The sequence below is a fragment of the Galeopterus variegatus genome, unplaced genomic scaffold (genome assembly GCF_000696425.1).
Source record: "Galeopterus variegatus unplaced genomic scaffold, G_variegatus-3.0.2 Scaffold3393, whole genome shotgun sequence".
Classification (NCBI taxonomy): domain Eukaryota; kingdom Metazoa; phylum Chordata; class Mammalia; order Dermoptera; family Cynocephalidae; genus Galeopterus; species Galeopterus variegatus.
In genome coordinates this window covers 189,453-203,894 of record NW_007729504.1, presented here as the reverse complement: position 1 = coordinate 203,894, position 14,442 = coordinate 189,453, and the positions used below count along the sequence as shown (strand labels likewise).

Genomic DNA, 14,442 nt, shown 5'->3' with positions numbered 1-14,442 from the left:
GAGAAATGTCTATTTAGCTCTTTTGCCCATTTTTTAATTGGGTTGCTTGTTTTTTTCTTGTAAAGTTGTTTGAGTTCCTTGTATATTCTGGATATTAATCCTTTGTCAGATGTATATTTTGCAAATATTTTCTCCCACTCTGTTGGTTGTCTTTTAGCTCTGTTAATTGTTTCTTTTGTTGTGCAGAAGCTCTTTAGTTTGATATAATCCCATTAAATTTGTCCTTTTTTAACAAAGACTAAGATCATAGAAAATATGTTCTCTGACCACAATAACAGAAATTTAGCAAAGTCACAAATGTGTGGAAATTGTACAATACTCTCCTAAATAAACAATTGGTAAAAAGAAAAATTAGAGAGTACTTTGAGATAAAGATCAAAGTGAAACATATTAAAATTTATAGGATGCAGGGCTCATTCGGTGCTTATAGGAAAATTTATATTTGAAAACACCTATATAAAAAATAAGAAAAAATCTCAAATCAGCAATATAAACCTGTACCTTAAGAAAATAGAAAAAGTAGGGGCTGGCCCATGGCTCACTTGGGAGAGAGTGGTGCTGATAACACCAAGGCCATGGGTTTGGATCCCATATAGGGATGGCTGGTTAGCTCAATGGGTGAGCATGGTGCTGACAACACCAAATCAAGGGTTAAGATCCCCTTACTGGTCATCTTTTTTAAAAAGAAAAAAAAAAAAAAAAAGAAAAGAAAATAGAAAAAGTAGAGCAAACTAAACCAAAAGCAAATATAAACAGAAAACAACAAAGATTACAACAGAAATACATGGAATAGGGAATTAAAAAACAGAAAATCAACAAAACAAAAACTTGATTCTTTAAAAAGATCAACAAAATTTGTAAACCTTTATCTAGACTGATCAAGAAAAAAGAGAGAAGACCAAAATTACTAAAATCAGAAATAAAGTAGGGGCATTATTACATTGTCACTATAGCTTTTTATGGTGGTAAGATTTAGTTTCTTTCTCGTTCTCATTTGCATTTTTGTTCTACCAGTGGGTTTTGTTCTTTCTTGTGTATCTGTGGTAGTGATTATTGTTTTTTGGATTCCAGATACAGAATTTCCTTCAGGATTTCTTGTAGGGCTGGTCATGTGGTGGTGAACTCCTGAGTTTTTGTTTGTCTGGCTAATACACCATTTTCCCCTCATTTCTGAAGGATAGCTTTGCTGGGTATAGTATTCTTGGCTGGCAGTTTTTTTCTTTTAGTATTTTGAATATATCATCCCATTTTCTTCTGGCCTGTAGAGTTTCTGTTGAGAAGTCTGCTGTTAGTCTGATAGGTGACTTAGTGCTTTTCTCTTGCTTCTTTTGAGATTCTGTCTTTGTTTTTGAGCTTTGCCAGTTTGATCATAATGTCTCTTGGAGAGGATCTTTTTGGTTGAATCTGTTTGGGGATCTTTGAGCCTCCTAGATCTGAAAGTCCGTGTCTCTCCCTCTATCTGGGAAGTTTTCTATTATTATTTCATTGAACAGTTTTTCCATGCCTTTTCCTTTCTCCTCCCCTTCTGGAACACTCTTGATTCAAATGTTTGTATGCTTAAGTTTGTCTGCTAGCTCTCTTGGATTTTCTTCATTTTTTAAAAATTCTTTTTTCCTTTTTTTTGTCCACCTGGGTTATTTTAAAAAGACTATCTTCAAGATCAGAAATTCTTTCTTCTGCTTGTTCTAGCCTGCTGCTTAAGCTATTGGTTGTGTTTTTTATTTCATTGAGTGAATCTTTCAGTTCCATGAGTTCTGCTACATTCTTTTTTAAGGTATTAGTCTCTGTAAATTTCCTCCTTCATATCCTGGATTTTTTTTCCCCCCCATTTCACTGTGTTGTCTAACTGAGTCTTCTCATATCTTAGTGAGTTTTGTTAAGATTCCCTTTCAGTCATTTCAAGGGTTTCCTGCTCTATAAGGTCTGGTATTTGAGAATTACTATATTCTTATGGTGGTGTCATATTTTCTTGGGTTTTTGTATTTCTGTATCTCTGTGATGATGTCTGTCATCTGGTACAGCAGTTGCTTCTTTTATTACTCTAGAGTGGGCTTTGAGGAGAAAGATGTCCTCTTCTTTTTCTGGTCTCTGCTGATGACTCTCCTTGTATCAGTGCAGTTGAGTGTTCAGTGGGCCACCCGTGCAGAATGTTTTTGGCATGCTCTCTTGTCTGCTTTTGGGTGGGGGGGTACTGCCCTCAGCTCCTTGCCTAGGATCCTGGGCATGCTCTCTTGCCTGCATCTGGGCGGAAGGGGCTGCAGCCCTTGGCTCCTTGCTTAGGACCCCAGGCATGCTCTCTTGCCTACTTCCAGGTGGAAGGGGCTGTGGCCATTGGCTCCTTGCCTAAGACCCTGGGTGTGCTCTCTTGCCTGCTTCTGGGTGGAGGGGGCTGTGGCCCCCAGCCCCTTGCCGAGGACCCTGGACATGCTCTCTTGCCTACTTCAAGTTTAACTTAAAAAAAAGACATTTTAATAGTCAGTGAATTCCCCCAAACGGCCCACACAGGTCAAGTCCCTGGATTTATCACTGAGATGGTGCAGGGAGGTGAAGTGACTTACCCAAAGAAAATGGAAAATAATGGAAAATGGTCGAGCTGGAACTGAAGCCCGTGGCTCCAGCTGCCAGACCAATGTTCATCTCACTGTAGCACACTGCCCCTCCATGTAAACTGGCTGCTAAGGGCCAAACTTCACTCAGAGCAACTACACTGCCTTCAGCTTCATTTGGCCTGGCACAAACGCTTGACCTCCTAATTCAAAGATTAAAAATGTTAAACACACTTGAGTGTGGTCTTTGAATAAAAACAAGTTTGGAGAAAGCTTGGACTAGACGATCTTGCAGCGCTCTGCACCAGGAACTATTTTCATCAGCCAAGTGGCTAGAAATGATGTCTGGCCAAGCACAAGAAAGAATACTGCAATGTTTTTCTTATATATTTTAGGATGTTTTTGTGAGAAGTGTGGCCACATTCACTACAAATGGATGGTAAATTAAACCTTCCTTGTCTTAGGGTAAATAGCTCCAAAATATGAGGTTTTATTGGTAAACAGTGTCAGCATTTTCTAAGTAGATTTTTTTCCCTAATATAGAACAAAGACATGTGCATTCAGCCTGAATACATTAACCATTGATTGTTCCAAATGCTGACCTCCAATAGGAGACAATGTGCTGGTATTAGATGTAGAAGAGGTAAAATGAGCAATTCTATAACTTAATGTGAAATCGAATTTCTTCTTGACTTAACAGTTACACATAGGAGAGAGAAAAAAATAAACCCTCATATCCAATAATGCTACTCTATTGTAGTAATCCCTTAACAATGAAGTCATAAAGGAGGTCTTTATCACTTATCGGAGGAAAAGATTTGCTGCCAGACCCTAATATTATTTTGTAAACATACATCACGCTTTCTCAAAGTTGAAAGCCACTCTGTGCTAGATAGAAAGCACATTTATGCTGGGCTTCCCATATATTCAGTGGGTAGAGATTATTAAAACACAAAGTCATTAGTGGTCAAGTAACTCATTTCCTTGGTAATGATTAGCCAGTCATTGATTCAGAGGCATTAATTCAAAGGCATGTAATCAGCCCCCTCTGTGTGAGTCACATGAAAATTCTGTTGTCTGAATTTAAAAAGCAAGTCTTGATAGGCAAGAGATTTTTCAATGAACACTTACTACAATGTACCACGCCAAGAATTATGCGGGAAACCAAGAAATACATGATGCAGGATGATGCCATTTTTGTTAAAATTAAAAACAATAGGAAAGCACACATACTCATATAGACATGTCTGTATGCAGTTAAATTGAAAGATATACACCAAGAGATTAGTAAGAACTAACCTAAGTGATGGGATGACAGGTGAGTTTAGTGTTCTCCCTTTTGCTTGACTGTATTTGATAAGCCATGTTAAATGAACATGTATTGCTTTAAAGGATTTGTTAAATCTTGGTTTTTTGAAGAAAATATACAAGATGCAGTCCCTGCCCAAGGAGCTTCTCATGTTTCAGGAGTAAACAGTCTTCATGGGGAGGAGTGAGGCTGACTGGGTTGAGGGTGGACTGACTACTGGTAACTCTTGACATCGTGTTTTTATTTTCTCACCCAGCTTATCAAAAACCACATTTCCACGTCAATAAGGCAATAAATTGATCCCAAGTTCCAAGAACATTCTAACAAAAAATGTGTTGAATGTTCAACTACATTCAATGGAAATTAAGACTTTTATGAGCTTGTAAATGCACTATTTAAAACAGTTTCTAAGGTAAAATGCACATGAATTTCCAATAAGCAACTTTACAATTCAATGTTTGGAAAATAACTGGGAAATATGGGAAGAACTTATACACCTGCCTTAGCATATGGTAATACTAACGAATGCTTACTGTGTACTTACTGCAGTCATTATTCCATCTCACCCTACAACAGCCACATGTGGGAGATTTTATTATCACTCCCATTTTACAGATGAGGAAACTAAGGCACACAAATCACAAAGCCTATTAAGGTCACCAAATCCATGCAGAGTCAGGTTTGAACCCAGGTGGTCCAGATCCACCTCATTTTTTTTCTTTTTAGTGGGTCATGTGCCAGTCTCCATGTGTTATGGGTCTTGCACATAAAAATAATTTAAAAATTTTAATGGTGATAAGTCCAGATAAAGTAAGCACATTTCAAGTTTTTGACAAAATAAAATAAAAACTTACAACTGAACACAACTGCTTCCATACAGTTAAATTAAAGGAAGCCCTGCACAGGTATCTAGAGCAGGAGTCAGCAAATTTTTTCTGTAAAGGGCCAGAAAGTAATTATTTGAGCCTTCACAGGTCAGATAGTCTTTCATGCCATTGTAGCATGAAAACAGCTACAGACAATAAGTAAATGAATGAACATGGATTTGTTCCAATGCAACTTTAGTTACAAAAATAGCACTGGGCAGGATTTTGTCTGCAGGCTGTAGGTTGCCACCCCCATCAAGATGCTATTACATTAATAATGATGTAATATTTCAAAGTTGCTAAGAGAGTTGATTTTAAATGCCTGTACCACACACACAAAAATAAATAATTAGCTTGACTTTATCATTCTATAATGTGGGCATATATCAAAACATCACATTGTAGCCCATAAATATATACAATTATTATCTATCAATTAAAAATAAAATAAAAATTTGGGGGAGGAAGGGAAAAAATAAAATAAAATAAAAATTTTAAGTGATGCTATTATAATGTAGCTAACAAATGAAAATATATCTGTTAACCTTTAAAAGCAGGGGTTTAGTAATTTAACTCTGAAAATATTTGGTAAAAAAGAAATAGCACAGTATTAGAATCGATCAAGTGCCTTAGAATAATGCTGTTAATTAGTATTGCTGGATAAATACCTGATGAGGTGAACCTCTCTCTCCCACTCACCAGAGATGGGGTAGGCAATCCCTGCAAATGTATTGTTGCACAGGTTTGGGGTGCTTATAACTAACAGTCAAACAAGCAGTGTAAATAATAGAAAGAAGCCCCTGTTATGAAAACTGTTCCTCCCCAAACTTTCTGGGTTAAAATCTAAAATGTACGTTATATAGGTAGCAGAGACTCTACTTTTACTACATCATGTATGACACCATACCTTCAGAAGTCACCACCAGCATCAAAGTTAAACTTTCTGATACTATTATACAGATTTTTACACAGATCTTTGCATGTATATAACTAACTCTTAGACTAATTCCACTAACACATCTTTATATCTGAACCAAACAAAACTCCCGCATCCTGAAGGAACTTAAATAAATATCATAGTTTTATGTTCATAATGAAGTCAACACACATTTGAATCAAATTTCCACTCTGCATTATAAAAATAGCATCTGGAAAGCTAAAATTGAAACATAAGAACAATTCAAAAATGTCAGGCATTTTCAATAGTTGATTTTCACTTCTCATGCTTTGTTTAGTAAACATACAGATGCAGACAAACTGATGAAATTGTGCTTTTTTTTTTGCACGAGGCAATCTTTTTCAAACCTCTTAAGTTTGGACCTACATGTCTCTGCTTTGCAATCCAGAAGCATTATCGATAGAACTCTGCAAACCAGGACTTTGTCTAGGAACAGCAGAGGTTTCAGACACCACGTGTGTGGCTAGACCACGTCAAAAGGACGGTACCACAGATAAAACTACCAACTGCATCTTGACTTTGTGAAATGCCAGGAAATAATTTTGCATCATTTTTGACCTTTGCACAGCCTGAACCAAATGACAAAAATATATAAAACCTCATTCTGCTACAGCTAAAATGATGTGAGCACTTAAAGATGGTTCCGACTTTCAGACGGCTCTTCTTACACTAGGAATAAAGCCACGTTTTACTGCAGATATTGTGACGTTGCTTAGAAGTGGCTAAAGAAACCAATAAAGGATACAAAAATGTAGTCATCCATGAACCTCTTCTTCAGATTCTCCACGATGGAGTTCTCTGTGATCTTGGAGAGCAGCACCATGTCATCCACGCCACTATGCTTGACATTGTGGCTCTGCCAGTGGTACCGGTAGGCACCTTTGCTTCCCTGGGAACAGAAAATACACAATTATTAGCAGGGTTTATCTTCTCCTGGAGTAAAAAAAAAAAAAAAAATGCTGCCAATTTCCCAAATATTCCTCAATATAATGGAGAGAATGAGCAGTGCAAACAGAGAACGATTTTGTACCAATAAGATGTGGATTCAAGTTCCAGCTTTGCCACCTGCAGACTAAGTGGGGGGAAAGTCACCTAAGCTCACTGGGTCACTGAAGCTTCTCCTTTGTCATTTGAAAAATGGCAGAAATAAGACCCACTTCATAGAGCTGTTGTTTTGTTTAAAACATCATTTATTTAATCCTTAAAGTGCCAAATGGCGTCTGGAATATAGCACAAGATGTAATCGATGGTCTCTCTCTGATAACTCCTTCCTTCATCCTTATTGTTTTGTCATATTTCTCAGTGAAAATAAGCAACGAAATAGAACCTTTCCAGGCTTGTTTTACGAATTATATACCCAGAGGTGGAAAGAATATGTATCACACAATGGCGAGGTCGTATTCTCATAATTTCTCAAGTCATCTACATTACTGTCCTTCCGTAAACTTATCACCGTCAATGTAATATTGGCCTTCCACATTCAGAGCTACATACTGATGACGGATCACGGCAGTACGAGCAAGAAAGTGGACAGGAGGGACTGAACATGATCACAGGACTACTCTGGACAGGAGGACCTCACTCAGCCCCACGGCCTCCTTGGATGAGGGAGCCTCGGCCCTGTCTATTTATGGGATTTTCAGCTTAACAGCAGGGGTGGGCTCTGAACACTCTGTGGATTGCAGGGCTTCCTCATTTGTTCAGCTATATGTCAAGTCTTGGGGCTGGGGTGGATGGACGCCCCAGGGGTGGCTGCACTTGGGGAGCTCACAGTCCATTGAAAGAGACCTAGATAATGACAGGGCAACGTGATTTATGTGTCAACAACAGTCGAAACACAAACACTCGTGAAATGGGTGTTCCAGGAGTGGGGAGGAGACTCCTTTGTCCTGGGAGAGGCAGAAGAAATGACTTCCTAGAGGAGCCATTTGAAATAGATCTAAAATATCTTGAATTTGCCAGGGGAGATGAAAGGGGGAAGGACATTCATTATAGTCTATGTTCAGTGGGCGAAAACGCTAATACACTGAAGTCATGGCAAATATCACATGACAAGATATTGGAAGACGTTCCCTCACCTTCAAGCACTGCATGCATCCTACTGGAAGTGCCACACTCTGGGGGAAGTGTTGTGGCACTAGACTGAGTGAGACTCAGCTCCTGTCCCACCCGGGGAGTTCACTACTTGGGGGCATTTGGACAAAAGAGAGGAAAACTCTGAATAAGGGTTTCTAGAAAGGGCAACCACTCAGACACCAAAACTAGGATGAGAAGAGAAAACAGGATGCTCTGAGAGAAAGGGGAGGTGCAACAAAACAAAATGAAAGCCACATTAAACTTCAATTTAAAAGTTTGTTAGGTTGTTTAATGTTTTCTCTGTGGAAGACACGGGACCTATGCTAAGAGGCTTTGAGAAAAGCAACCTTTAAAAATCTGCCAAGAAGGGGCCACCGTAGGGAAAGTGTGCCAGTGCCACAGGCTCAAGCTTTGGAAAGGGGTTCTGAAAGATTTGCCACCCATGCCGTCTTGCAGAGGGAAACTGTCTATATGATATATTTGGCTTTCTCAGAACCACATGCAGCATCACTTCTACAAAATTACCTCAGACCTCACCACTCCCTCTTCCTCTTGTGGCAAAGCAGAAAGAGAGAAAAAGCATCAGCCACAGTGTGACTCACTGGATTTCCGTCGAGTGCCCAGGGTCTATTTCCAGACGGATAAAAGATTGCTGGTGACTCTTCCCTCCTCACCTGCCCTTCTTTTCCAGTTTTCTGGGCACCCACAAAAGCTACTCTGCAGAGCCCTGTTGTACTGGGGACTAACTGCTGTTAGGAGGAGGAGGAAATAGCATCTGGGATGGGACAGACAGAATGCGTCACTCTGCAGTGACACAGAGGACAGCCAGATTGGACGGCGAGACCGACGTGGGTTACCTTGAGAAGGCACTTTCTGTGGATCGGTACAAACGTACACACTATGACACAGAGCTCTTCTGTTTCTTGTCCTCTGCAGAAGTTAAATAACCACTTACTAATAGCCCTTCTGCTTTGTTCCATGGTGCTTACATTTTTCAAAGAGAAAATAACATTTTTGCCCTCTTTTGAGTCGGTGGACATCTACTGGTTGGTTAGTTGGTTGGTTTTTGATACCGACAAACAAATCTACACCTCCTCCCCCACCCCCCACTAAAAATGGTAACATTTTAAACACGTAGGGTACTCAGTGAAGCACTTCATTTTCCAGCAGCCCGTGGAGAGTGAGGCACCGCTGCACAAAGGGAGAGATGTAGCGGCTGGCGTGCCAGCTAAAAAGTGAAAATAGTGATGACAATAATGAAAAGTTACTCTCAGCCCTGACAGTTATTACAAATCAGAAGGGAGAAATTTCCACTAGATCCGGACAGAGAGCAGACTTTCTTGGACCCACACTTAATTTCTAATGATGATTCAGTTCATTAAAAAGCAATTGATTCACATGCAAGTTCTAGAAAGTGGGGCACGCCCCTATCCGCATAGGGCCTGGTTTGTTGCACATGTGGAGGAGGTGGCACCAAGACTCAGCAGTCTCTTAGGAGGAGGAAGAGCCTGGGGGCCAGGAACCTCAGCAGGCTGAGTCCCTGACTGATTTCATTGAAAGGTGGAGCCTCACTTTCCCATGTGTGTTTTCCAGGGTGGGGACTAGGAGGAGCAAAGGTGAGTCAGCGCACACAGGCAGGATTATTCTCCCCTGAAAGTCGACCTTCGCTCCCAGGAGAGACAGCCCCAGTGGAGTTCCTGCCCCTACAGCAGCGATTCTGCAAATGCTCTCACTAGTGTCCCAGGGAGCATTTTTCTTCTCCAATTCATCCAGGAGAAAGGAGGAGTTAACTAAGGTACTGGGTAGCTACAGTCTTCAAATGCCCTTCAGATGCCCAGAAAAGGGAGGTCGTTAAATGTGCCAGGTAAACACAACAGGCCCAGTGTTGGGCAAGGCCTAGGGCGGGGTGACCGGGGTAGCTACAGTCTTCAAATGCCCTTCAGATGCCCAGAAAAGGGAGGTCGTTAAATGTGCCGGGTAAACACAACAGGCCCAGTGTTGGGCAAGGCCTAGGGCAGGGTGACCACTCATACTCATACACGCTTCTAGAAAGAGTATACTGCACAGTATTTTTAGGCAGCAATTTGGAAATAGGTGTCAAAATTTTAGACACCGAGACTAATATATATACAGATAGTTAACTAAATAAAATTAAATTCACATTCTCTTTGACCCAGCAATTATATTTTTAGGAATTCACCTCAAGATATACCTCAAAAGGATGCCAGGACAGATGTGCGAGGGTGTTCACCATAGCAAAGTTAGTAGTAGGGAAAACAAGAATCATCATCAGGGGATTGATTAGAATATGTCACCCTCTGCAAAGGAGCACTATGCAGTCATTGAAGGAACGTGGGTGTGCTGCTGATATGGAAAGATCTTGGAGATACACTGTTTCATGAAAAAAAAGCAGTCAGTCTGTGGAAGAAATATAGAATGACTGCATTTATATACAATTTTAAAAAGGCATGTGTGTTATAATTGTTTTGTTGAAAGATATACAAGGTACCTTTGGGGAAAAGGCCTGGGGTTTTGGGAAAAGGGTGATGTTTACTTTCCACTTTATACTTTTGTCTACAGTTTACATTTTTAAACCATATGCATGTGTTAGCAAATTTTAAAAATAAATAGATCATTAAAAACAATGTCAATACAAGAAAGCATTTTCTGGAGTGGTGTTGGGTACTGACCAGGCTCTCTAAGACAAAAGCTGGGGCCGTCATTCTGACACTGGATTCTGTGCTGCTTCCAGGCTTGAGAGGCGATTGGAAAATGTTGTCTAGACAACAAGATAGTATCAGATCTGGGACACTTAGCTAGTCCATGGGCACAATAGGACAGCAGATCTGATTTCCAGAAAACCTGGGACTAGAACGCCCCCAATGTTATAAGTGCATCGCCCTGAAGGGCAGACAAGCCATATTTTTATTGTGGACTATAGACAACGGGTAACACTCTGGTCTGCACTTGAACTGAGCTTGTTTTTTTAATGGGATTTTTCTGTCACAGTGAGTCATAACAGGAAAGGAACACAACTACCTGTTAGACTTTAATCTTTTAATTGACATTCTGGAATTCTACCTCTTGCATTTCTGCTGTTTGACTGGAATGAAACATGTACTTCTATTACAAATGATGGAAAATCAACCGTAAGTATTTATCTCTCTACTGTGTACAAGGCACTATAAACCAGCATTGGGCTTGCAATGTATTTTGACTTTATGAAATTTAAGCCCCCCAATATTCTGGTGATGTGAACATGTATCTCTGAAGCAAGCATGCGTGTGCTGGACTGCACTGGACACAGTATAAGGAAGAAGTGTTTCTGAAAGAGTCGGGGGCTGGAGGCAGGGCAGTCAGTAGCCAACAAACCACCCCCTTCAACCGTGGGGTAATTGGNAAAAAGTGAAAATAGTGATGACAATAATGAAAAGTTACTCTCAGCCCTGACAGTTATTACAAATCAGAAGGGAGAAATTTCCACTAGATCCGGACAGAGAGCAGACTTTCTTGGACCCACACTTAATTTCTAATGATGATTCAGTTCATTAAAAAGCAATTGATTCACATGCAAGTTCTAGAAAGTGGGGCACGCCCCTATCCGCATAGGGCCTGGTTTGTTGCACATGTGGAGGAGGTGGCACCAAGACTCAGCAGTCTCTTAGGAGGAGGAAGAGCCTGGGGGCCAGGAACCTCAGCAGGCTGAGTCCCTGACTGATTTCATTGAAAGGTGGAGCCTCACTTTCCCATGTGTGTTTTCCAGGGTGGGGACTAGGAGGAGCAAAGGTGAGTCAGCGCACACAGGCAGGATTATTCTCCCCTGAAAGTCGACCTTCGCTCCCAGGAGAGACAGCCCCAGTGGAGTTCCTGCCCCTACAGCAGCGATTCTGCAAATGCTCTCACTAGTGTCCCAGGGAGCATTTTTCTTCTCCAATTCATCCAGGAGAAAGGAGGAGTTAACTAAGGTACTGGGTAGCTACAGTCTTCAAATGCCCTTCAGATGCCCAGAAAAGGGAGGTCGTTAAATGTGCCGGGTAAACACAACAGGCCCAGTGTTGGGCAAGGCCTAGGGCAGGGTGACCACTCATACTCATACACGCTTCTAGAAAGAGTATACTGCACAGTATTTTTAGGCAGCAATTTGGAAATAGGTGTCAAAATTTTAGACACCGAGACTAATATATATACAGATAGTTAACTAAATAAAATTAAATTCACATTCTCTTTGACCCAGCAATTATATTTTTAGGAATTCACCTCAAGATATACCTCAAAAGGATGCCAGGACAGATGTGCGAGGGTGTTCACCATAGCAAAGTTAGTAGTAGGGAAAACAAGAATCATCATCAGGGGATTGATTAGAATATGTCACCCTCTGCAAAGGAGCACTATGCAGTCATTGAAGGAACGTGGGTGTGCTGCTGATATGGAAAGATCTTGGAGATACACTGTTTCATGAAAAAAAAGCAGTCAGTCTGTGGAAGAAATATAGAATGACTGCATTTATATACAATTTTAAAAAGGCATGTGTGTTATAATTGTTTTGTTGAAAGATATACAAGGTACCTTTGGGGAAAAGGCCTGGGGTTTTGGGAAAAGGGTGATGTTTACTTTCCACTTTATACTTTTGTCTACAGTTTACATTTTTAAACCATATGCATGTGTTAGCAAATTTTAAAAATAAATAGATCATTAAAAACAATGTCAATACAAGAAAGCATTTTCTGGAGTGGTGTTGGGTACTGACCAGGCTCTCTAAGACAAAAGCTGGGGCCGTCATTCTGACACTGGATTCTGTGCTGCTTCCAGGCTTGAGAGGCGATTGGAAAATGTTGTCTAGACAACAAGATAGTATCAGATCTGGGACACTTAGCTAGTCCATGGGCACAATAGGACAGCAGATCTGATTTCCAGAAAACCTGGGACTAGAACGCCCCCAATGTTATAAGTGCATCGCCCTGAAGGGCAGACAAGCCATATTTTTATTGTGGACTATAGACAACGGGTAACACTCTGGTCTGCACTTGAACTGAGCTTGTTTTTTTAATGGGATTTTTCTGTCACAGTGAGTCATAACAGGAAAGGAACACAACTACCTGTTAGACTTTAATCTTTTAATTGACATTCTGGAATTCTACCTCTTGCATTTCTGCTGTTTGACTGGAATGAAACATGTACTTCTATTACAAATGATGGAAAATCAACCGTAAGTATTTATCTCTCTACTGTGTACAAGGCACTATAAACCAGCATTGGGCTTGCAATGTATTTTGACTTTATGAAATTTAAGCCCCCCAATATTCTGGTGATGTGAACATGTATCTCTGAAGCAAGCATGCGTGTGCTGGACTGCAGTGGACACAGTATAAGGAAGAAGTGTGTCTGAAAGAGTCGGGGGCTGGAGGCAGGGCAGTCAGTAGCCAACAAACCACCCCCTTCAACCGTGGGGTAATTGGAACTAACATTTACTGAAATCAGAAATATGTGCTGACACTTTACATAATCTCACTTAATTCTCATGACACCTGAAAAACACAAATATTATAATTCCTCTGTCACTATTTTACAAATGGGGAAACTGAGTCCTAAGGTTGTAATGCACCATGTTGCCTCTGCTTGGAGGGGGTGAAGATGGTAAAGTGCATTGGGAGGTTGGCAAACAAGGTCGAGAGTGGGAGAAGGGTCAATGAATCTGGAAGATGAGCTTATTTGTTTCATTCATTGAAGTATATGCGACCCTACTGAGAGTTCAATATTGTGTAGCATTTCTGCATACACTCTGAGACTTGATGTTGGGATTTCTGACTTCCTTTTTTTTGGGTCTTTTTGCTACACTACAGCTCACTTCCAATACCATCCTCAAGGCCAAGTGTAGACACTGGCTCCAGGACCACTGTATGTCCAGTGGTGAAAGAGTCATGCCGATGTTAATCTCTCTCTTTTCGGCTGTGGCTCTGCTAGCTTGACAAATACGGCAGGCATTTAACAGTCCCTTAAAGGAGCTCCCCTGCATCACTCTTGCTTTCAAGTGCAAAGGTCTTAGACATTTTGGGATGCAATTTGGGAATGCAATTCTTCTTGCTAATCCAGCGTTGATTAGAATCAACAGACTTGAGTACAAACTCTACCTCTTACATGCCTCTGTGACCTTGAGCAAGGCCAGTTTCACAGAATTTTATTCTTCACAATTAAGGCAATCTATTAAATGTATACATAAACGTGAGTTAGGTTTTGTATCTCCATTGATAAGATTTTCATTAATGATAGATTTATGAACCAAAGTCCTATCAGACTACGTGTCCTAATTTTTGGTTTGAAAATTGGAGTCTCTGAAGCGATGATAGCTTTACAATAAGTTTCTTTAATTGAATCAAGAAGCCAAAGTAATGAGGGAGGCAGACCAGCTAGAAATAGCAGCACCAATGGCTCTTGTTCATGTTATTGATTGAAACAGAAATAAAAATAGGAAAGTAATTGAACAATTTCTTGCCACATAAAATAAACTATCACTCTGTACCATGGAAGAAAAAAAATCCTAATTTAAACGCTATTCTGAGAAAAAAAATATATGCAAAGAATTATCAGTAGACTGCAGCAAAGCTGATATCAACCTGATTAAAAAGTCTCTCAAGGGCCGGCCCGGTGGCGCACTGCTACAGTGCACCGCTTGGGAGCGCGGCGGCGCTC

The 14,442-nt window shown here is 40.5% G+C and overlaps 1 protein-coding gene across 1 annotated transcript in view; it reads right to left on the bottom strand.

The window, feature by feature from the left end:
* LOC103600578 (unconventional myosin-Ie-like) overlaps positions 1-14,442 on the bottom strand; it is a gene marked incomplete at its 3' end in the record, with an annotated part of 111,726 nt that overhangs the window by 27,521 nt on the left and 69,763 nt on the right. Inside the window, exon 2 of the mRNA XM_008584869.1 lies at positions 6,425-6,568. Within this exon, the coding sequence (XP_008583091.1) occupies positions 6,425-6,568 (144 nt within the window). The remainder of the gene's footprint in view (positions 1-6,424; positions 6,569-14,442) is intronic.